Source organism: Typopeltis vanoorti, chromosome 1 (genome assembly GCF_054136105.1).
Source record: "Typopeltis vanoorti isolate ZY-2024b chromosome 1, IOZ_Tvanoo_1.0, whole genome shotgun sequence".
Taxonomy (NCBI): domain Eukaryota; kingdom Metazoa; phylum Arthropoda; class Arachnida; order Uropygi; family Thelyphonidae; genus Typopeltis; species Typopeltis vanoorti.
In genome coordinates, this window is record NC_143549.1 from 11,632,211 (window position 1) to 11,658,131 (window position 25,921).

The 25,921-nt window shown below is 35.9% G+C and overlaps 1 protein-coding gene across 4 annotated transcripts in view; it reads left to right on the forward strand.

The window, feature by feature from the left end:
• Positions 1–25,921, forward strand: part of LOC150109786 (uncharacterized) — a 1,408,745-nt gene that overhangs the window by 882,171 nt on the left and 500,653 nt on the right. For all 4 annotated transcript variants that reach the window (XM_090396626.1, XM_090396635.1, XM_090396653.1 and 1 more), the window contains 2 exons: positions 16,488–16,538; positions 16,776–16,901. In XM_090396626.1, the coding sequence (XP_090252752.1) occupies positions 16,488–16,538; positions 16,776–16,901 (177 nt within the window). The remainder of the gene's footprint in view (positions 1–16,487; positions 16,539–16,775; positions 16,902–25,921) is intronic.

The following is a 25,921-nucleotide window of genomic DNA, read 5'->3' on the forward strand; positions in this document are numbered from 1 at the left end:
CTATTTTCCCCTCTTTCCATCCCCCTTGGGACTAACCCAGTGCTGAGACTTAGATTAAACAATATGGTCAAGAGCAACAATTCCCTCGCTTCTTGATGTAAAACTTGAGCTGGTATACCATCCAATCTCACAGCAGTATTTGCATTAAGGTTCTGTAATATGCTATGTACCTCTATTTCATTTATCTCATTTCCCATATAAGCCTTTGGCTGTCTCATTCTGCAGTATCACCACCTGGATGATATATTCTTGCAAATTGTTCACTTAAATTTTCATTTCAACTCATTCAGTTACCTCCCTACCATCGGCATTCATTAAAATCATTTTGCCATATACATTCTTTCTTTCTTTCTTTTACTTCCAGCATATTAAAAGAATTGTTTATGATTATCTTTAGCCTGCATTGCTAACTTCCTTTCATAATCTTCTTTTGTCTTTCTTATCACACTAGTTACCCTTATGGCCCATGTCTTGTTCTGTTCATGTGCCTGCAAGTCACCTTTCTCCTTAAATTCCCTGCACAATTGTTTCTTTTTTTGCAGCTCCAGTTTAATGATGATATTCATCCATTTAACTCTTATTTGATTTACTCTCCTGACTCTGAGAGTAAATCAAATAAGAGTATGCAGTCAGCCATTACTTCCTTCAAACATTCTTTTACTATTTCTCATGCCTATCATCATCTAGTTTGCAGTTTCACATCCCATGGCATTATTCCAATCAAACTCCTAAACTTGTCATACTTACTAGCCCTGTGATTCCACATACATCCCCATCTTAACTGAAAATTCCACACCTCCCAAGTCAACTCTATATGATCACTCTCACCAATCGGTGGCAACGTTGTCATATTTGTTATGGAAAAATGCTCAGATGCAAATACCAGATCGAGCACTCTTGAATCTCTAGTATATTGCATCACATGCTGATGTGAGAAAATCAAGTATACGTATATATATATATATATATATATATACACACACGTATACTTCATCAGGTATAATTACATATACATATACTCCATCAGGTATAATTACCTGATGCAATATATTGCATCAGGTAATTATACCTTAGTAACTGCATAAATTTCATTTCCTTCCTCTCAGGTGTCCTCTCCTCTTTCCAATCTATGTTCCCATACTTGAAATCATCCATTATAATTACCTGTTCTCCACCCACTGATTCTATTTGCCGATGCATACCATATTCATCATCTTTTCCATCCCCTAGTCTATAGCAGCATCCAACTGTATATTTTGTTCTGCTAGCTTCAATCTCACACCAGATAGCCACAAATGTGCTATTTTCATTGACCTGCAGTTGAACTTCTACTCTCTTTGACTGCAGTTCATCAGCTATCATCAATAACACTCCTCTCCCATTCTTTTCTCTCTGTCCTCCCTGAACATGCATTGTATCCCACTAGCTATATCATCCTCTGTTAGTCATGTCTCACTAATGCCAAAAATTCCTTCTACTTATTCCGAATGCTCCCAGCAATAGTGTGCATAAAGTGTAAAAGACTCTTGATAAATTTAGTTTAATCCTTTATCCAAGTGTGAGCAAACAAAGTTTACACCTGAAAATATCTTCAGGACTTATCTAAGGTAGTACGACACCGGGCAACTCATAGCAAAGGTGGACCAAGCCAACATCACTCCTATCTCAGTATCTCCCATAATGCAATGGATATGTATAATATTATGCATTATACATATTTTGGGTGGGTGCCCTTCCCTTAAGAGGTGCCCGGTGTTGTACTACCTTACCCCAGTCCTGAAGATATTTTCAGGTGCAATCTTTGTTTGCTCACACTTGGATAAAGGATTAAACTAAATTTATTATAGTCTAACCAAGTGAAAAATAAACTTTCAACATCAATAAAAGACTCTGAGGCCCACCACTATCCAGATGCTTCTTTATACTAACTATCCCATTCTGGTTTGTTACCAGTGGTACCAACTTGCATAGGTATATTATACACATTCTTATACTCAACTACCTCACTGATGTCTGCATTTCTGTTCAACAGCTTCCTCCCCACCCTAAAAGATCTAGTTTCCCAGATTCTGCACATCCACTTTCACTTTTTTTCAATCTCTGAACAATAAATCCATTCAGATGCAAACCATCCTTCTTGTATAACTCATTTGCACAGGAGGTAAGTTAGCAGCATTTGGCTCTTTCTGATTTGAATTTGCTGTTTTTTTTTTATTTATTTTTATTTATTTATTTTTTTACAGTGTTGCAAGCTGAGGCATTAACATAGTATGCAGCTGGAGTTTTGGTCTTGAGACGCTCTGTGGTATGCTGAATGTTTTCCTTGTATTGCATTTGTTGGAGAATCAAGACTTGGTTGGTGGTTGGAGATGTTTGGTGAAATGGGGGATGAAGGCCTTCATTCCTTTGATAATGATTTCTATTATTTGGTCTAAGATTGTGTTTGGATCAGCAGAAGATGTAATAGCTAAACTATAAAAAGGAGATGTAGAAGTAGTTGAGTAACCATGGTCATTCCATTTGGTAATCTTGCAGTGTCAAAGGACACGAGAGAGAGAACTGTTGTGCAAAGTTGATACGTTGAATTTTTTTCCTTGTATTGCGCTGGCTTGGTGAAGTGGCAAAGTTACCAAGATGGGGAACTGACTCCTATACTACATTTTGAAGCATGGTTTTTTAAGAAGAGGTCATATGTGTGGCAGATTGGTGGAGTTATCTGGTATTCTGGTAAGAATATTGACTGTTAAATCATTTCTGATGCATCCCCCAGCTTGATCAGTAGAACTTAAAAAAGGAAGCTAATCTAAGTTTTGGACATTGAAGTCCCCAAGAAAGATGATTTCACTATTTCAACTGCAGAAAATCAAGCTTTAAAAATAGTTGAGGTCAGAGTGATTATCAGAGAGTTTGGGAAATGATAGAGACAGCAAATGAAGATGTCAGGATAGTTTGATAAGAAATATTTTGAACAAAAGATCAAATGGGTGAGTGGGAAATCAAGGTTTTGCCATCTCTGACATACAATTCCAGTTCTGTTTGAGGTTCTGTTAAGAATAATAATTCCAGTTTACATGACTGCAGGTAGTGGTCATATCATTTATTTGTAAATTAAAGATAACAAGAAATTATATACTTGCTTTAATCTTTTTTCCACGTGTAAGCAAAACAAAGTTTGCACCTGAAGTATTTTCAGGCCTAGGGCAACTCATGGTAAAGGTGGTATGACTTCACATCACTTTCCTTAATATCCCATAATGCAAAGTACATCTCCTTGCAGATATGTATATTGCTATACATTATGGGAAGGGTCACTACCCAGACCAGTTTTGACCTTTATTGAGGTCTCATCAATGGGAGCCAGGCCCAGAGGTGATAGTAATGCAGAAATCATATTTTTTATATATGAGTTGCCAAAAGGTGCCACACCTTATTATTAAAATACTATGGATTAGAGATAGTTGTCGAAAGTCTTTCCTCTTGGTTATGCTATAAATTAAAGATACGAAGAATTTATATACTTGGTTTGCTTACACTTGGAAAAAGGATTAAACCAAGTATATGATTTCTTGGTATCTTTAATTTATAGTATAATCAAGTGGAAAAACTTTCAACAATCATTTATTTGTGTTGTATAGCATTATAAGAATGGCAAATAGGATAATCTTTGTGACATGTATACCTAATTTTCTTTGGATGTATTACTGTTTTGTCTTTTTATCCAAATATTTGCATGAATTGTATCACTGCAATTCTTGTAAGTATGGAAACATTTTTCCTCATACCCTTTAAGTTCTTGTTCCTTATCTAAGCATTGGTTCTCCAAGAAGTGCACCAAAGTTGTATAAGAGAAAAACCACACACCCACACATTCCACTTAGCTCTCATTAAGATCTCCATCTTCCATTACTGTTCATAGCCCAAAATAGCTGCAAACAAATTCTCAGCACATCCAAAATTGATTTTGAAAAGACCAACGGCAGAAACATGAATTATGTTCAAATTGCAATCATACTTTTCAATCTTCTACCAGAACTATTGCCTCTAACTTTTGTTTGACCCTACATCTGCCTCTTAGGCACCTGAATAGTTCTAGTCATAGTGCTTTATATTGCTTTAACTCAAATTTTTGCATAGTTAACACAATATTCTATTCTCTTACTAACTATTATAATAATGGAATTAACTCACGTAAATTATTCGTAGAATTTTCACCTGAATATCACAGGCATCATCAGTACAGGTACAAGGCTAATTAAACAATAACTGTTATATTCACAAAGCGCCACCTAAGTAGCTAAGGTTAAATTTCCTAAATTTATTTAATTATTATTTTTTATTTATTTATTTTTTAATTATTTAAATTTAATTATTTAGCTATTTAATTATTAAATAATAATTATTCAATTATAATTTTTAAAAAATTGTTTTTCTTTTTTAAATATATATATATATATATATATATATATATATATATATATATATATATATATATATATATATACACACAATTTTATTATATGTTAGGAAAGATTTGCTGCTTTATAAAGTACTATCTCTCACAAGGGGGAAAGACGTAGACCATTGGATCTGTTTAGGTTAGGGGAGTGAAGTAATGTTTCGCATGTTTCTTTGTATAGCCGTTCCATTAGGAACTGACTTTTGTGAATGACTTTTGTCTTGTTCCACTTAACTCTATGTCTGGTGTTGATGGCATGTTCTGCAATTCCAGACTGTTCGGGTTCAAGGTACTGGATGTACGACTGGTGTTCTTCTAACCGGACCTGAGCAGATCTTCCTGTTTGTCCGAAATATGATAATCCACATGAGCAGGGAATCTGGTAAACATCTGGATTGCTGAGATGTGGGAGCTTGTCCTTTGGAGACATTAGGAATGTGCAGATTTTTCTGATGGGTCGAAAAGCCACACAGATATTTAGTGGTTTTAGCACCTTAGCTATGTTTTCACTAACCCCATGTACATAGGAGATAGGTATACGTGTAGGTTCTTCTGTACTTGAAGAGGATGCTAGAACACGACTACTTAAAGCTCTTTTTATGAAGGACTTCTTATAGCCATTGGATATGAAGGAGGAATTAATATACTGTAATTCTTTTTATAAAAGTTCTTCTGAAGAACAAAAGGAGTTGGCTCTATAAACTAGTGTTTTTATAGTACCTGCCGTTTGGCTGGGATGGTGATGTGATTCAGCGTGGATGTACTGGCCTGTATGAGTCTCTTTCCTGTAGACTGTGAATTGTAGATAACCATCTGGTTGGCAAAGAATCAAGAGGTCTAGAAAGTCTAACTTTCTAGACCTCTTGAAAGTCCGCAGAATTTTTCTGTATGTAGCAGTTCTTCTAGTTAAAGAAGCGAGTAAATTTGACAGAAATTTTGATATTTTGTAAGTGGGACAACCTATACAGTCTACAACGAGTCTTAATGGAATTCCTGGCTTATGTACTTTTGGAAGACCACATAATCTCAGTGGGTGCCTGAAGGAGGTATTTAGTGTTTTTTTTTTTTTTTTTTTTTATTTCTTTATTATAATTGAATAATTAAATAATTATTATTTAATAATTAAGTAACTAAATAATTTTAAAAAATTTAAAAAAAATAACAATAATTAAAGAAATTTAGGAAATTTAACTTTAGCTACTTAGGGGGAGCTTTGTGAATATAACAGTTATTGTTTAATTAGCCTTGTACCTGTTCTGATGATGCATGTGATACTCAGGTGAAAATTCTACGAATAAAGAATAATTTACATGAGTTAATTCCGTTATTATAATAGTTAGTAATATGTCTACTCACGGTATTTCCTTACTGAAAAATTCTATTTTTTAACTTGGATTTTTCATCAAAACACTTATAGAAACAATTTCTTGCAGTGAATAATTTGTCCTGCAGACATTTTTTAAATTGTAGTGAGGATTTTCACTCAAGTGTTGACTCCTAATCCAATACAGGCAACCCTAACTGTAACACACCTGTAGGAACTGGAACTATGAGAATAGCTTCTTATTGTAAACATCTTTGTAGGTGAGAGATTTTGCTTATGGTGCTTTGGTTAAGTCTTTTGATAATTTGTTGCAGTGAATGAGAGTTTGTTATGATGGGGTTTGCTCTACTGACAGTTAAATGTTCAGAGTTTTTGCTGATGACAGTACAGTAGTTCCTTACCTTCTCTACAAGAGATGCATTCCAAGACCCCCAGTGGATACCTGAAACCACAGATAGTGCGAAACCTTTATATACTATGTTTTTCTCATACATACATATCTACGATAAAGTTCGATTTATAAATTAGGCACAATAAGAGATTAACAAGTTTAACTAATAATAAAATAGAACAATTATAACCATATGTTGTAATAAAAAAATTGCCAGCCTGGTTGGCCGAGTGGTTATCGCATCCGCTCTCCAGCCAAAAGGCTGCGGGTTCGAATTCCGCTGTGGGCATGGATGTTTATGATTCTCTGTGAAAATACTAGTAGTGGTAATGGTGGGTGATAGATGGCACTGGTGAAGATGATGATGGTCGTAGCGGTTTGTTGTAGTTGGCAGATTGAGTAGTGGAGACAGGGAGTTGTGGAGTAGGTGCCCCCCCCTTGATGAGTGTTTGGACTCCCTGGAGGGATTACATAATAATAATAATAAAAGTTATGTGAATGGAATCTTAGGAACTCAGAATATGATTTTCTTTCTTTCCTTATGAAGTCAAGAACTTTCACCTTTTCACTTAAAAGAAGTACTTTATAACTCCTCTTTGGCATATCCAAATTTCCAGCATTCACTACTCTTGCACTTTGGGCCAGTTATTAAGTAAATTAAGGGTTACTTGAACATAAGCATGCATTACCATGACAGACTATCTGATAACTGAGAAGTACTCAGAACGATGCAAGATTTATAACTTATGAATTGTTTATTTCTGGAATTTTCCATTAAATATTTTTGGATGGCTACTGAGTGACTAACAGGTGGATAGTATATCGAGTACAGCACAAATACGCTGGGTAAAGGGATGATTCACGTCCCAGGTGGGACAGCACGAGATTTCATCATGACAAAACAGTGCACAATTTAAAACTTATCAAATGTTTATTTCTGGAATTTTCCGTTTAATATTTTTACCTACTCCCTATAAGGGAATAAAAGGCATTAGTTGATTTATTTTATATTTTCAGACTGGGATTGACTATGAGTAACTGAAACCATGAAAAGCACACCTGCAGATAAATGGGGGACTACTATATACTTCATTCATGATTTTCATTTCACTAGCCTTGCACAACACAAATCATCACAACTTCTAAAATACAACTTTAATCCTACATTTTGATCTCCAAAGGATTCTTGAAGTTTTGATAATTTTGTTAATTTTAGTGATAACAAAACAGTCATTTTCCATTTCTCCCAAAACTCTGAATAACTGGTACTGAATGGAATTACAATAAAAAATAAAATAAATAAATAATAAATAGATCAAATATTCTTTATGACTATGTTCATTTGAAGTTAACAATACTAAAATTAAGATCTTATAAATTAAGACTCATCCTCGGAGGTTCATTCAACTGACAACATATTTAACTTACAATATCTTAAAATCCTTACCATTCTTTGCATTGACAACACATTCTGTCAATGCATTTCATTTACTGACAATTCTCCATCTAAAAAATGTACCCCTCATATCTCCTTTACTGCACTCTTACATAACTTCCAGATGACATCTGTTTTTTCTGCTCTCGTCTTCTACTCTTTTTAAATCTCATCTGGATTAATCTGGATCAAATCCTCTCACTAACTTAAATGTCTCTATCATATCACCTCTTTTCCTTTTATCCACCAAACTCTGCAATCCATATTTTTTCAATCTCTCTCTCCAGAGCTAGCAGCCCAAAGTCCTGATATTGTCTTAGTCACTCACCTCTGCACCCTCTCCAGTGTCTCCACATCACATTGAAAATCAGGTGACCACATTTGAGCACATTAGTTCAAGTGAGGTCTGACCAGTGCCTTTTACAGTGGCATAATCACTTCCTTATCCCTAGTTAGAATACTGATCCCTATGTTAGAATACTTCTTATCATAACAGCACTACAATGTTATGATAAGAAGTTGCAACACTAGCAATATACCTTCTAAACTTCAGTCTACTCTCAACCGTCACTCCCAAATCTCTAATCTCATCCACTTCCTGTGGTATGGCACCATCAATACAGTACACAGCCTTATATTTCTGCACTCCAAAATGCAAGACTTTGCACTTATTGATATTTAAAAATTAGCCCTGCCCCTTTGTCCAAGTCAAAAGTCTATTCCAATCTTCCTGATGGGAATTAACATTAGCAGTGCTGTATTTTGCATCATCAGCAAACAAACTGAAGATCTCCACTTAGTCTACATGATATATTGTTTACAAACAAGTTAAACAGCAGGGGCCAAGAACAGAACCCTGTGGCAAGCCCTGGTTACCTTTTTTTTGAGACTTGCTCCATCATACACAATCTGCTGGTATCATTCAGAGAGCCAGTCTCTAAACCATCTAACCAAATACTATCTATTCTCATTGTCTGCAGCTTGTACATTAACTTATTATGTGGTAATCTCTCAAACACTTTTGCCAAGTCCAAGAATATTACTGTATATGATTCTCCCTTATCTAACACACCTTATCATAAAATGCAAATAAATTGCTAAAACATGATATTTTCTTAAGGACATTCTTTATAGTCCTTATGTAGCTGATTATTATTCTTCATTTGATAAGACTTAAAGATGAAAAGAAATTATATTTTTGGGCTACTTGTAACGTCAAACTGGTCTAAGTAATGGCACTTCCCATAATGCATAGCATTATACATGTCTGTAAAGATATGTGCATCTCATTATGGGATACTAAGGCAATTGACGCAAAGTTATTAGCCTCTATATACAAGTAACCTAGTTGTGAAGTGACTTTACATGTCAACTTTGTTTACTTACATTTTTTCAAAGGATGAAACCAAGGATATAATTTCTTGGCATCTTTAATTTATACTATAACCAAGTGAAAACTTTAACATCTTCATCTGTTGCTCTTCCATAAGGTCTTCTTTTTCCATACTGTGTGTTTAACCTCTTCATCCATTTTACTTCTACTGTAGTTATTTTACCTTTGGGATACTCTCTGAGTATTAAAAACTGAGACTTTGCTGCTGTTAAGTTTCTCTTTATCAGCACCCGAGCTTCATGCCTCCTTTCCACTCAATTCCTCTTTCCATGCAATAGCTTCCAGATATTAAGTTTTCATAATAACCAGCCATTTAGCTCCACATATGTCTGTTCCTCACAGAAGTTCTCATTTGAATGGTTAGCACAGGTAGTCATGTTATGATGTTCCTTGCTAATGGATTAAGATTAGACACCACAGTAACATCCTGTGATGATATAATCAGATCTGATGTCATGTAGTGGCATGTAATGGAGGGGACTGGATTGTCATGTATCCTCCATTATACATATAAATTTCCTCAAGAAATTCATAACATCTCCTTTATTTCACCTCCCTAATTTCTTTCAACAATTTCATCCCTCTTGTTTCTGATACTCCTGACACACTATAAATAAGCATAGTAATTGATTTCTTTGCCTGTAACACACCTACTCATACTACCCCTCATCTGTGACCTGTCTATACCTGCTTCTTTCCACTCATCTTATCTTCCCAGACTCAACTAGCTATTTCCCATTCAATCTGATTCCAATGCCTACTGTCCTCCATTAATTCATTGCTGCTGCTTCCACAATTCACTCTCCTTATGTTTTCTGTTCCTTCCTGACTATCCCAATTTTCCCTTCCATTTCCTTGTTTATCTTGCATTCCTGTTCTCACATTTTCATTTCTCACACTACTCTCTTCTCCATTCACAAATATTCTAGGGATCACTCGATCACTGGATGTTTGCGATTGTCTTTGGAAATACTAGTGATAGTGGTCAGCAGTAGATGGCATTGGTGTAGTTGTGGCCAGTTGGTGGATTGAATGGTGATGACAGAGTTGTAGAGCAGGTGCCCTCCCTCGATGAGTCCTTGAACTCCCTGGAGGTGTCTAATAATAATAATAAATAATAATAATTTCTAAGGCATTTGATCAAGTCCAGCATCATAGACAAGCTACCATCTTATGATGTTTCTCCTTCACTTTGTGAATGGATTGTCAGCTTTCTCTTCATTCGTTCATTGCAGATCATAGTTGATAGTTTCTTTTCATGAGATTTTTCAGTTAATGTGTGTACCCAAGGATGCAGTGCTGTCACTTACACTATTCCTCCTATTATTATTATTATTATTATTATTATTATTATTATTATTATTTTCTTGTCCTATATTTAGTAACAAGACTCATTGTTGGAGGTCAACACTATTCAATGCAAAGTCTGTCTTACTATTCCTTAAACTCATCCACCATTTGCACTTTCTATGCCCTCCCATGTAGTGGTAGGAGAGCACTTTTACCACTCTCCAAGAATGGACCTGTATATTTGTTCCTTCCCCTTGTTCTACCATATGAATATCTTCCCAGTATTAATCCAATAATATCCCTTCAACAGTTTAACCATCTCAACCATATCTCTCCCCTCCTTTGTCATCTATCTTCCAGACTCTGTAGTCTGCATCCCTCGCTCCTGATATCATTTTTGTTATCCATCTCCGTACCCTCTCAAATTTATTTCAGATCCCAATGATCAGATCTGAGCACAGAAATCCAATTGGTGTTGGTATTGTTCAGGCTGCAACTGAATTTCTGAGCACAGAAATCCAATTGTGGTCTGAACAACACTTTATACAATGAAACCACCACCTATTTGTTTGGTGGTCAGTGTCCTCAATGTTACAGCAATTTTCTATGATGTCTTCACAACCTTTGCATTATGTCCTCTGAAATTTAAATTTCTATTTTAAAAATCTGCATCTCATCTGCAGATCAAATTTCAAAATGTTACATTTAAATTGCATTGAAATCCCCATTCAATTGCCCACCTTTCCAGCTTATTCAAATCCTCTTGAAGAGGCAGAACATCACCACTATTACTAATAAACTTAACGTCATTGCAAACAGTTGAATATCTAACTTTAGTCCTGTGACAACATCATTGACATAAAAAGTAAACAGTGACCCTGTGAACCCTGTGGAACTCCACTTGAGTATACAGCTCTGATATATATCAGAAAAAGCCAGTTACCAATCCAATCCACTAACATGATATCCAAACACATATGCTGCAAGTTAAAAATCAACTTGTTGTGTGACACACTGCCAAGTGACATTGCAAAATGGAAAAAAAAAATTATCCTTTGCCTTACCCTCAATCACTGCTTATCTTACTCTACTATAAAAGGTAACCAGATTACTAAAACAAGAGTGTCCTTAAGAACAAATCCATGACATAATCTTGCCCTCATCTGGTCCAATTCTGAATATGAATTCATATTTTTTCAAAATCTTGATAACTTCAGAAGAAATACTTTTCCATATTTACAATCATATACTCTCTCTCACCCTTCTGGCTGGTACCATTCTCAGTATTTTGTTCCTCACTGCCTTCTGGTTTTCATCTGGTAATCAGCAAGCAAGAGGAAGAATGACTTCGGCAGGATAACTTTAGTGGGTGCTGATGGTATTGAGGTGACAAAATCAGATGTAATAGTCAAGTTACTGAGTGATCACTTTTCAAAAGTCTTTCACTCAAGTGAGGACATCTCTGTACCTGTAGCAATAGCTAATGTGAGAATTGAAGCTAAAGAATCAGAAGTATTTAATATATTGCAAAATTTAAATAGAAACACTGCTGTAGGCTTAGATGGAATATCAGCTCGGGTGTTGCGTGAATGTGCAAATGAATTGTCAACCCTTCTTACTTGGATATTTAATTTAAGTTTGAACTCTGGTACAGTCCCTAGGGAGTGGAAGTTAGGCAAAGTAGTTCCTTTGCATAAGGGTGGCTCTAAAACTGTGGTAGTTAATTACAGACCAATCACCATCTCAGGAGTAATGGTAAAAGTATTGGAAAAGTTGGTTAAAGACAAAATTCAAGAATAGGTGGATCAGGATATGATACTCTATAGAGGCAAACATGGTTTTGTTAAAGGTCGATCCTGCCTTAGCAATCTACTAACTTTTCATAATAGAATGACATCTTAGTTGGACAAAGGAACTGGCTACACAGTGGTACTTCTGGATTTTGCTAAGGCTTTTGACAGGATACCCCATAGAACACTGTTATGCAAATTGGAGCAGATGGGAATGGATACTAAATTGGTGATATGGATAGGAGAATGGCTCAGGGAGAGATACCAGAAGGTGGTGTATGGAGGAGCCGAATCCAGGATGAGGCAGGTGACCAGTGGTGTGCCTCACGGCTCTGTGCTTGGGCCATTGTTGTTTAATTTATATATAAATGATATAGGAAATGGCTTAAAGGAAGATATTCAGTTGTTTGCTGATGATGCAAAGTTGGGTAGCGCAATAAAAAAATCAAGCTGATGTTGAAAGTTTGCAGGATGATATAAATAAGCTGGTAGAATGGGCAAAAGGTAATGGATGTCAGTTCAATGTGGAAAAGTGTAAAGTCATGCATTTTGGAATTAAAAGATTACCAGCTGTGTACTACATTGATAGAACGGTACTCCAAGAGATTGATGAGACTAGGGACTTAGGGGTGTTGGTAGATAGGGAGATGAAGTTCAGAGGACACATTGCTAAGGTGTCCAAGATTGCACATAGGATTCCTTGGTTGTTGAGGAACACACTGACATCCAGAGATAAAGAGGTTATTATTCCCCTTTATAAAGCGTTGATACTTCTACATTTGATTTACTGTGCTCAGGTCTGGTCACCTGGATTCCTTGGAGATGAGGAGGCTGTGGAGAGGGTTCAGAGAAGAGTGACCAAGTTGGTGAGTGATGTAAAAAATGCTCCCTACATTGATAGATTGAGAGCTTGTGGATTGCAGAGATTGGTTGATAGGCGAAGAAGAGGGGATATGATAGAAACATTTAAATTACTGAAAGATTTTTATAGGATTGATGCAGGGGAAATGTTTCAACTGTGTGATAGTGATGGAAGAACAAGAAGTCATCCCTGGAAATTAAAGAAGAGTGTGGTTAACAAAGGTGTCAGAACAAGGTTTTTTGCTTGTAGGGTGGTGAACGAGTGGAATTCATTGCCTGACTTAGTTGCTCTTCATCTGTAAATGAATTCAAGAAGACATATGACAGATATTGTTTTGCTAGTTTGGGTCTCCTGCGATGAGTCTACTGACTCCATGGAGATATCCGTAATAATAATAATAATAATAATAACAATTTACTATTCATTCTTAATTCCCAGTATCTTGCATTCAATCAAAATATCATACTTTCTGCAGATCTCCATATCCTCTTTTCTCTTGTCAAACATATCTTCCACATTCTCTCAAGTATGCCTACCTATCCCAGTAATGACAAACTATCTTCAGGTAATCTATACTTCTAACTATGTTTGACTTTTGCACTGCTCCTCTTATTCTTACTGCCATTTTACCTTTGCTAACCATAAGTGGTATAACACAAAAATCACAGCAAAAGTGATGCGTGTCAGAGATCAGAAGAAAGAGAAGTGGAAAAATCAGCAGAGTGGTACTGAAGAGACAGAAGTGCTTATCAGCAGAAACAGTAGTAGTATGAGAGAGGAAGAGAGAACAGGAACACAAGTGGAATAGGGGAAATGGGGGGGGAGCTTGGGTGGATAGGGACCCATGGCTTAGAGAGAGAGAGAGAGAGTGAATGTGTGTATATGAAGATGAACTATATTGCAATGTGGATGGAGAGGTTGAGACTGAGTAGATGTATGTGGTAAGCGGTGATAAAAGTGATTGGGCAGATGTAATGGGGAAATCACAACCAACACATGGCTTGGGTCGGACTAGATGTAGACCTAAGAATGAACTGCTGTGTCTGTTTACAAATGCCAGAAGTATCAGGAATAAAATGGATGAAATGGTTTCAGTGATTGAGTTTATTCGCTCCTAAATTATTGGAATAAGTTAAAACATGGTTGAATGAGATGATATTGTAATGGGAATAGAAATGGAAGGGTACAGTATTTTTGACGAGGATAGAAAGGGGAAGAAGGGAAGGGGAGTGCTGCTGTTGATAGCAGAGGAATTGTCTGCATAAGGTAGATATGAAAAAGAGAAATAGTTGCAATGGTTATGAGGCAGTGTGGTGTAACGTGGAGGTTGAGAGGAAGATGTATTAAGGTGGATGTTGCTATAGGCCTGGTGATTTGGAAGGTGGTGATGAATAAATGTGTAAACAACTTGGATTAGGGAACAAAGGAAGGGTAATTATTATGGGTGATTTTAATTATGGTGGTATAGATTGGAATGAAGAGATAGCATCTGAGATTAAGGAACATGAATTTCTCGAGTTCTTGAGAGACAACTATCTCAGGCAGCATGTAAAGAAGGGCACGCAAGGATCAAGAGTTCTAGATCTCATCATTTCAGAGGATGTAATTGTTAGAGGTGTTTCACATTTTCCCCCAGTTGGTGGACTTGATCAGAAGTAATCACCTGTGTTGTGGCTGGTTATATGCTGGTGATTATGACAAGCTTAGGAAAAATATTGGAGCTATAACGTGAAACAAGGAGTAAAGTGGTAAGGAATTAAATGCTGCATGGGAACTGACAAAGAAATACATAATTGTATCAATGTATGACTGTATTCCAAAGGCCAAAAGGTTGAATAAGGTAGGTGTAAAATGGGTGAATGTGGAGCTTAAACATGAAATCTGGAAAAAAGAAGGTACTTTGGAGGAAGTACAAGATGAATAATGGTGATAATCAGTCACATGAAGAATATAAAGAACAAGCTAGAGTGAATCAGTTAGTAAGGAAAACAAAAGTAGAGTATGAGCAGAAATTGGCAAATCAGGCAAAGAAAAACCCTAGAGAATTTTTTAGATATGTGGCAAGTAGAAGGAAGAATGATCACAGTAAGATGAAGTTAAAGGATGAAAATGGTAGAATGGTAACTGTTGCAGAAGACATTGTTGAGGTATTCAGTGATCAATTTATAAGGATATTTCATCCTGATCAGGTTGAAACTTAAGTCTAGAGGACATAGGAGAGGATGGCATAATTGTGAGTGAGCAAGAGGTATTTGAGGAAATAAATAAACTTGATGTCAATAAGGCAATAGGATTTGATGACATATCACCATGCATCTTAAGGGAATTGGCAGTAGCATTGGCATTCCTGTTTAATCAGAGTCTTACAACAGCACAAGTTCAAAGGGAGTGGAAGGAGGGTAAAACTTGTCTTTTTTTTTTTTAAAGAATAAAATAGAGATGTTTCTTATGCAAATAGACTGCATTGGTGAATCTTTGACTACATGCAAGCCTGATGATGATGATAAATGACCTTCTCTTGCTTGACCACAAATCCTATTCATAGCTTTGCCTTTGACAATACACTCTATTCATTGGTCAAACTTATTTGCCTTCATCCCAAACTTCATGAGCTTACACAACTAAAGGCTTTAACTATAATCTCCTTACCATTCTTCAGTAGATCAATGATAATCCTGTGAATCTTAGTGCTACTCAAATAGAATATTGTCTTATTTTTGACAAGACTGTATTTGATAATACATCTCATAGACATATCACATCCATAGCCTCTTTCTCCCTGCAAAACACCTTGGTTCTTTTTTGCTAAAGTTTCTTCTTATTTCCTATTCATATATTTGGGGTGGTATATTAAAAAAAAATTCCCTCAAAGAGGGAATTTTTTTTTAATATAATTAACAATCCAGTTAATTATGATCATATACTTCTCTCACTGATTTGTGTAGTTATTTTTTCATAAATATCCTGTTTGTTTCTTGTACATCTATGTAATTTCATGGGCACTATTTCTCTGAATGTATGTCATCATTTCTCTTCATTCCTCTAATTCTATAAGCAGCTGCTGGTTATCTATTTACCGTTCTACTGAAAACAACTTGTTCTCTTGCATTCCATTTAGTAAGGCAGACTAGCCTTACTAAAATGCATTCCCTAAAGACTATCTCTTCACAGAACAATAATTCCCTGCTTTGTCTATAACTTGTTGTCCATAACACTTTTGCATATCTCACACAAGAGAAACTGCAAAAACTATAGTTTTTTTTTTTTTTTTTTTCAGTTTCTCTTATGTGGAATTGATATATAACTCTTAAGATATTCAAAATGTAAATTTCCTATCACAGAACAAATTGGCCTGAAGACAGATGCATTGCAAATAATGGACACATCACACAAATGCTTTATAACATTCACCTTATTGATAATTCTACACAGTGCCACATAGCAGAATGTTTTTCCCTCTTAATAATATGTATTATTAATATCTATAATTTTATCATTTATTATTCAGATTGTTACTTTGCTTTCCATATGTTTTTTCCTTTCTAGTACCAATAACTACAGTTGAAACACCAGTCAGCAGTACTCCTACATCACCTGGTGAGTATTTGAGAAATTAGCATCTATACATATACATGATTTCAATTTATTTTTAAAATTTACCTTTACATTTATTTTTTTTTTAATTTATGAATTTAATTATTTTAAAGTTTTGAATTTTAATTTATTTTTTACATTTACGTTTTTTTTTCAATGTTTTTCAAAGTAAACATAAAATTTACAAGAATTAATATCTAATAACTTTCATTTATTACTATTTTTAAATTACCCACATAGCCGAACATGCAAACTGTGAACTTCTTGGAAGGCATATCCAAACATTGGATGGTCAAGAACTAGACTATGATTTTTGTCATCACATTGTTCTTCAAGACATATTGCACAATAAGTTCAATGTCTCAGGTAAGTTTTCATATGTTATTAATTCCCATTTTAAAATTTAGGCCTTTTTTCCGTATATGTGATGATTTTTCAACTAGACATCATGCAAAAAACTTTTTCCAAATGAAAGTAAAAAATAAAAAATATGAAGAAAAAATATGAACAAATAAATAAGTTTGGATCAAGATATGGTAGCAGTGATACTGCTAGACCTGGCTAAGACCTTTGACAGGGACACAACATGGAATTCTAATCTGTAAACTGCAACATATGGGAATGGATATAGGGTTGGTGAGATGGATAGGTGGGTGGTTGATGGAGAGATATCAGAGAGTAGTTTATTCAGGAGTATAATCCAAAAGATGGCCTGTGACTAGTGGTGTGCCGCTGGGTTCTGTTCTTGGACCACTGCTGTTTAATTTGTTCATTAACGATATAGGGAAGGATCTAAGAGGAACGGTTCATTTGTTTGCTGATGATGCAAAGTTGGGTAGGGCAATAGTGAATGCAGATGTCAAAATCTTGCAGGATGATTTGGATAGATTGGAGTTCTGGGCTAAGGAGAATGGATGTCAATTTAATGTGACAAAATGTAAGGTTATGCATTTTGGGATGAAAAAATTAGCAGCAGTATACCACATTGGTGGAACTGTACTCCAGGAGATTGATGAGGCCAGGTACTTGGGAGTGTTGGTGGATAGGGAGATGAAGTTTAGGGGACACATTGCAAAAGTGACTAAATCAGCCCATCAAATCACTTGGTTGCTGAAAAATACTTTGACAAGCAGACACAAGCAAGTTATTGTTCCTCTGTACCGAGCCTTGATAAGACCCCATCTCGACTACTGTGGCCAGATTTGGTGACCTAGGTTTCTTCTTGATGGGGAGGAGGTGGAGAGGATCCAGAGGCGAGTGACCAAGATGATAGCACGTCTATGGAATGAACCTTATGAGAACAGGTTGAAGATTTGTGGGTTGCGAAATTGGTTGATAAGCAGAAAAGGGGAGATGTGATTGAGACATTCAAATTGCTGAAGGGTTACTATAGGATTAATTCAGAGGATATTTTTGAGATCAGTACTGATGGTGGGAGAACTAGGGGGACACCTATGGAAGCTGGGCAAGAGTGTGGTTAACAAGGGTGTTAGGGCTGGGTTCTTTACTTTTAGAGTGGTAAATGAGTGGAATAAGCTGCCAGAGTCTGTTTTGGGTGCTATGACGGTGAGTGAGTTTAAGGCAAGATATGATAGATACTGTGAGAATGTTGTATAGTTGTATGGACATGATGTTTAGGGCCTCCCTCGATGAGTCTAAGGACTCCCTGGAGTCGCCCGTAATAATAGTAGTAGTAATAAGAAATGTATCCAAAAGAAATGTAATTTTATCACACATACAATGATATACAGTGAATTACTGTTTCCCATATTTGGAAAATTTTAACATATTCATACTTATTTAAATCACATTGTTGACTGTGTTGAAAATCTGGGAAAAACCTCTAACTTTTGAACTTTCTGCAGTTAAGCATTGTAGTTTTTTCTCATTCTGTGTGCAGTGTTCAAGGCATAGAGTGCAAGTCCTGACCATAGTAATAATTACAGTTGTACTTGCTCATGATTATGAACACTCATGTCTTGCAAATTATAGCTTGTACACACACACACACACACACACACACACACAATCAAATAGAAAAAACTACTAATCACACTTCTTTCTGGCACCCACAGGGCCACCTTTTCTGGATAGAACTCTGGACTTCATAGTCCTAGTAAGTTTCACTTTACTTTGTATTGTGTATGAGTGTGTTACGGTTTATAATTGTTCTTCCTGAAGAGGAGACGAATATGAAATATTAAAAACACTTAACTACTGTTTAATCCATTCTTTGTAATCTGCTTGTGTTACACTACATATTGTGACTCCTGAAGATGCAAAAAAAAAATATTGAACATTAAGCAGTAGTTTAATTCATTCTTTTTTAGTGTTTCCATTCCATTAAATATTCACAGTGAGTTCTAAGCGCCCACACATTAGAAATGTGAATAGTTCTGAACAGTGTATGTGTTATAATAGGATATGTTTGATATATGGTCATCAACTACTAGGATAAATGCTGTTGGTAATAGTAAATCTGGGTAAATTGCATACCATACTGGCGAGAAATAACACCATATTCTACATATTGGTACTTTATAAATGGTTTAAATATAAAAAGGCTCGAAGATTAACTTCTGCCTAGAATTTTTCACATTGGATGTGTTGCGAAAATTGCTATATGTATGTATACCAAAAAAATTTGAAACATTTGGGGACTGTTTGGGCAAATAAAAAGAAGGAAAGCATCTTGATAGATTAGGGTGATTAGAAATGGAATTAAGAGTCAGAACCATAGTAGATAAGCTTAGACAAGAGTTAGTGAAAATGAAAAGTAAAGTGAAATGTCTGGAACAGGATATTGTCTTTCTTCCTCTTCAAGATCAAGTCCCTATACAGTGATAAACGATTATCCTTACTCTTTCTTCAAAATACTAACTTCTTCCTCATTCTTTAGATGTTTAATATCCTCTTCCAGATGTTTCATTTCACTTTCCATTTTCGCTAACTCTTGCCTAAGCTTACTACTGTCCCGACGCTTGCTCCCATTTCTAATCACTCTAATCTTTCGAGATACTTTTCAGACACGTCAATGCTTTCCTTCTTCTCATTTACCCAAACAGTCCACAAATCTTTCACACTTGCCTCCGCAGTGCAATTGGAAGAACGACAGTACGTAGCACTCTTCAATTGGAAAAGGCCTAAGTTCAAGTCTCGCCATGATGGGTGGAATCTTTATATGGACTTTCAATCGAAGGTGAGTTAGCTGATCTAATACGTAGGTAGCAAAGTTTTTTCTCCCAGAAACTCGGGTTTTTCATACCGCATACAGACAAATCGGCCCTTCAGAACACACACAATTTACAGACAAAAAATACTAGCTGTGGTGGTGGTGGTGATGGGTGGTCGATGACACTGATGTAAATGATTGGTAGTAGAGGTTGGGTGTAGTGGTATAGACAGAGAGTTGTACAATAGGTGTCCTTCCGCGATGAGTCTTCAGACTCCTTGGAGGTGTCACAAAAATAATAATAATAATAATACATAATACATATAGCAATTATTGCAATTCATTCACTGCAGAAAAACCAATGCAGAGCTAGAACTTCATGCCATAGCTTTCTGTGCTGCCCACGTGTTTCTTTATGGATACCATTTTCAGAAACAGAAGAAGCACAAACAAACAAGTAGCAAAACACAATATAAACAAAAAAAAAAAAATTCCAATAACAGCATTACTGAAGGACACTTGTATCCAAAATGTAGCATTATTTGCCATAAAAAGCCACATTAATGCACTGACACTTTTTTATACTTTTTTAAAAATACACTAATACACTAACACTTTTTTATACTTTTTTAAAAACACTTTTTTAGCACAGTTCAAATCTAACACATACACAAAAGAAAGAGCCAAGCTGGTACATGGGGAAATTAACTAATTAAATGGAGTTGACCAAAAGATTATTATTATTAATATTATTATTATTATTATTATTCAGGCCTCCATGGAGTCAAAAGACTCATCACGGGAGGTCCTTCCTAGGAAACACAAAATCTATCAAGACTCATCGTGAGAGGTCCCTCTTAGGAAACACAGTCTATCGTACCACTCCTTAAACTCATTGACCATTCTATCTCTGAGCATTCTATCAGGCAGTGCATTCCATGATTCAACCACCATATATGCAAAGAAACCACTCCTCATTCTCTTGCTCACAGTTTCCTTTCGTAACTTCCAGGGATGGCCCCTTGTCATCACTTCTTCCCGCTGTTCCACCAAGCAAAGGAACTCCCCAGTGTCAACCCTGTAAACATCTCTCAATATTTTAAGTCTCAATCATATCACCGCTCCTTCTTCTAGCCACCAAACTCTGCAGTCCACATTCCCTCAGCCGATCCTCCTAACTATCATTGTACAGTCCTGAAAGCATCCTTGTAATCCGCCTTTGTACCCTTTCCACAGTTAATTTATCCCCTTCAAATCCTGGGGACCAAATCTGTGAACAATAGTCTAAGTATGGTCTGATCAGAGTCTTATACAACGGAATGATAACCCTCTTATCTCTGCAGGTCAGTGTCCTTCTCATAATTGCAGCAATCCTCTATGTTACCCTCACCACCTTTGCAAGATGTCACCTAAATTTCAGTTTTTTATCAATCATCAACTCCAGATCTCTTGTCTCCCCTACTACCTCCAATAGAGTATGCAGTATCCCATCGATGTGTCCCAAACCTCAAGGCCTTACATTTTGCTGCATTAAACCGATGTCTAGCTTATTCAAATCTAGCATATTCAAATCCTCTTGCAGGGCAACCACATCTGCACTATTACTAATAATCCTTCCCAGCTTCACATCATCTGCAAACAACTGAACATCCCCTTGCAATCCACTGACAATGTCATAGATATAAAGGTTAAACAATATAGTTCCCAGTACTGAGCCCTGTGGGACCCCCACTTGGAACCTTCTGCCTCCTTGAAACTGTCCCTACCATACACAACTCTCTGATACTTATATTCTTATTCTTATTATCTGACACCTCCAGGGAGTCCAAAGACTCATCGAGGGAAACTGTGCCAACAGCATCGAACGATTGGTTCCCTTCCAACTACTAACTGCGCTCAAACTTACTTAACTAAGCCATTAGTAGCAGAGGCTCTACCAATCGCCAACCTTTGCCCAGAATCCAGTCCTTAATCCAGTGACCAACCTGACATCCAGACCCATGTGCTGAAACTTAATTATCAGCTTATCATGTGGCACCCTGTCAAATGCTTTTGCTAAATCCAAGAAAATGGCAGTACACCTAAACCTCTTTTTATGAAAATTTTTTTTAATGCGATTTCAGAGTTACGTAAATTGGGATATCAAAAATAATTTTTTTTCACGTGATTTTTATTCACTTTTATGTGACCATCCTAAAGTCTAAGTTAGGAAAAAATCCGTAATTCAAGAAAATTCTGAGAATGTTGTAGAATTGCATTCCCATTTCAATTAAGAAAAATTCTAGAAAATTCTGAGACTTTTGTACAATTGCATTCTCGTTTCAATTAAGAAAATTGTAAATTAATTTTCATTTATTGGGAATTCCCCGAATTACATAACTGACTGCGCATAAAAAAGCAGTTCTTAGCAGTTTGAATTTGGTGTTTGAGTAGATAACACAGTTACCACATTTTTTGCATTTGCATTTTTTAAGTGAAATCAAAATAAAAATCATGTTATAAAATTAATAATTTTGCCAAGAAATAATAAATGGTAAACTATATGTAATTTTCAAACTTTCATTTCATTAATCGAAGATTTTAATCCAGCCCTCACTTGATGTTGCCGATAACCAAAAAAAAAAAAAGGAAAGCAATTTCCTTGGATATGAAAATTCACATTTTAGATCGCCTTCAAACTGGGGAAGGTGCAACGGCTGTGGGTAAGAATTTTGGAGTCCATGAATCAACTCTCAGATCTATAAAGAAAAATGAAGAGTCTATTAGAAGAGTGGTATATTCTGGTACAAAATCGAGTGCGAAATTATCATCATACACAAGAGATGTTGTTCTAGAAAAGGCCGAAAAAGCTTTAGTGATGTGGATAGAAGATAATGTACAAAAATGAATGCCAGTTAACGGAAATTCCATCAAGCAATCACCATTGAGATTTTATGAACAGATTAAAAAACTGCAGCCAGATGCTTCATCTCAATCGAGGAAAAAATATGAATTTCATGCAAGCAATGGTTAGCTGGCTAAGTTTATTAAAAGACATGCTCTTCATAATATAAAAATTAAAGGTGAAATGAAACGACTTCTGTTGATGAAACAGCTGCTAAAGCATTTCCACAAAAACTTGCTAAAATAATTGAAGATGGAGATTACACTCGTGAACAAGTTTGGAATATGGATGAAACCGGCCTTTTCTGGAAAAAAATTCCAAACAGAACTTACGTATCAAAAATGCAAAAAACTGTTGGTGGATTCAAAGTAGCAAAGGATCGCATAACACTCCTATTTTGTTTGAACGCTTTAGGAGATCGGATGTTAAAACCACTGCTCATAAATCGATCATTAAGACCATGGCCAATGAAAGGCGTAGATTTTTAAAAATTTCCAGTTCATTGGATTGCCAACAAAAAAGCTTCGGTGATCATTGATATTTTCACTGAGTGGTTTCACAAACATTTTGTGTTAGAAGTTAGATGCTATTTGAATGACAAGGGTCTCGAATTTAAAGTGCTTTTGATTCTTGATAATGCACCTGGTCATCCTGCCATAGAACACCCAAATGTGCAATTTTTTCTGCTGCCCAATACCACATCATTGCTACAGCCTCTAGATCAGGATATAATTACGACTTTTAAAACATATGTCAGATAAACATTTCAGTACGTTTTGAACAGTTATGTCAGTTATGGATGTGGGGAAAAAATTTTCAATTATGGATTGTATTGATCAGGTTCGATTATCATTATCTGAATTGAGACCAGAAACTATGAATGCATGCTGGAAAGCTATTTGCCCCATGTGTTAAAGAGAATGCTCCTGTTCCCTTTAATCATACTGCAGAATTCCACAATATAATAAGTTTGGCATGTGAAACTGGCGGAGAAGGTTTCGATGATCTTACGTCAGCAGATATCGAAGAATTGTTAATTGATAAACCTCTTAGCGAAGAGAAATAGTGGAGATTGTTTCTGAGACTCTTGAAAGCGAAGAAGTTAATGATAATGATCAAGATCCTACTTTTACTGCTGATATAATTAAAGAAGGTCTTAAACTGGCCAGTAATTTAGGCAATTATTTTGCCCAACATGATCCAAATGAAGAACATGCTGGGAAGTTTTCATGTGAGCTTAAGTTGTTAATGTCTTCATACAGAGAATTATATCGCACCTTATCTAAAGCATCAACACAGCAATTAATAACTGAGTTCATGCCTAAAACTACTGAAACAACCAGTGGTACTTTTGTTCAAGACATGGCAAGAAGAATTCCACAAGTTGAGGCGGAAGTCGATGACGATAATACCATATCTAATAGGTCTAGTGATATTACAGTCTCACAAAAACGAAAGCTTTCACATTTATTGTCAGAAACTGATAGCGAATAACATAATTTTTTTATAGAATCCTTAGCAAACAACTGAAATGAATGTGTTTTTTTTTTAGTTATTAAAATTCATTATATGTATGTGTGTTCTCGTAAATAAAATGAAATGTAAATAAAAATCTTATGATCCAAACGAATTTAATGTTTGTTTTTTTTTTTCATTATTTTGCTCATATTTCAGGTTTGGAATCAATCTTCACTTTTTCTATGGAGTCAGTAGTTCTTTTTACTCGAATTCTATTTACGCGTCATTTTTAGGAACGTATCTATCACGTAAAAAGAGGTTTAGGTGTATATGCCTTTCCCTCATCTACTGCTCTTGTAACTTTATTATAAAAGGCTAGCATATTACTAAAAGAGGGCCCCTTCACAAATCCATGTTGACTCTTACAGATAACATTACCCTCATCTGCCCAATGCTGTATACGGTTCCTCACTAATTTCTCCAAGATCTTAACAATTACTGATGACACACATACTGGCCTATAATTAGACATTTCCAATCTGCCTGCTACCACCATAATGCAATGGCACTATCTTACCTTCCTTCCATTCCCTGGGCACCTTTCCCATAGCCAGGTTATCACTGAAAAGCCAGGTCAAAGGAGCTGTCAGTTCTTTAGCACATTCTCTCAAAACTCGTGGTGAAATACCATCAGTCCAACACTGTTACTGACATCCAGAGTACTCAGCATCTGGAACACATTGCCCTTCTGTACCTCTAAACCTCGAACCTGCCCTATCATTCTAATATTAAAAGGTACTCCTTTGGGATGAATACTCCAATAAAGTGTTCATTGAACAATTCCACTATGTCCTCTGCATCAGTCACTCTATTTCCATTTTTATCCCACAATGTTATTCTTCCACAGTCATTTCTCCTCCTGCTGGCTACATAGCTAAAAAATTCCCTAGGATTTTCTTTGATTTTTTTAGGGTCAATCTATTTCAGTTTCACCTTCCTTACCATACTAGTCACTCTCCTAGCCTGTGTCTTATATTCTTAATGCATCTTCTCTTCACCTGTCTCCTTATATTTCTTCCATGCCCTGTTTTTTGCATGCAGTTCCTGTTTAATATTGTTTGTCATCCACTTTACTCCAAATTGTGTCCTCTTCTTCACTTGTGGAATACAGCTTACTATTGCTGCTAACAAATATTCCTTCACAATTTCCCAAGCACTAATGATATCCTGTCCCTCCAATTTCTCCCTCCATGAAACTTTCCCAAGTTGATGTCTAAGACTATTATAATCACCTGCTTTATAATTCCACATACGTTCCACTCCTGCATGTCTATTCATTTTCCAAGTCAAAATCATATGTCACTCTCTCCAACTGGTGGGAGAGATGTCATCTCAGTTATTATCAGCTCTTTTGATGCTATAACCAAATCCAAAACTCTTGAACCTCTTGTTCCCTCTATTACATGTTGCCTAAGACATTTGTCCCTCAAGGATTCTAGAAATTCCATTCCCTTATTGCTACATGCATCTTCCTCTCCCCAATTTTTACTGCTGTAGTTAAAATCTCCCATAACAATCCTTATTCTTGCACTTGCCAAGCTAAGATTGCCATTGTAAAGGCTGCAGTAAGATAAGTCAGTTTTATACTTACAGCATGACAATATTGTGTAGTTATAGATTCAGCATTTTGCTGTTATATTGTGATTGATATGCTGTGTATGGTTAAAATTTTGTAGATAGTGTAATTGTAATTCTCTGTTTCTTCTTTAGTGATCTGGAGTAAAATGATCAGGAAATGGAGAGACCATTACATAGGTCACTGTGAAAGTCAAAGTGAATGGCATGGATTTTTCAAGAATGTTACAATGCTGT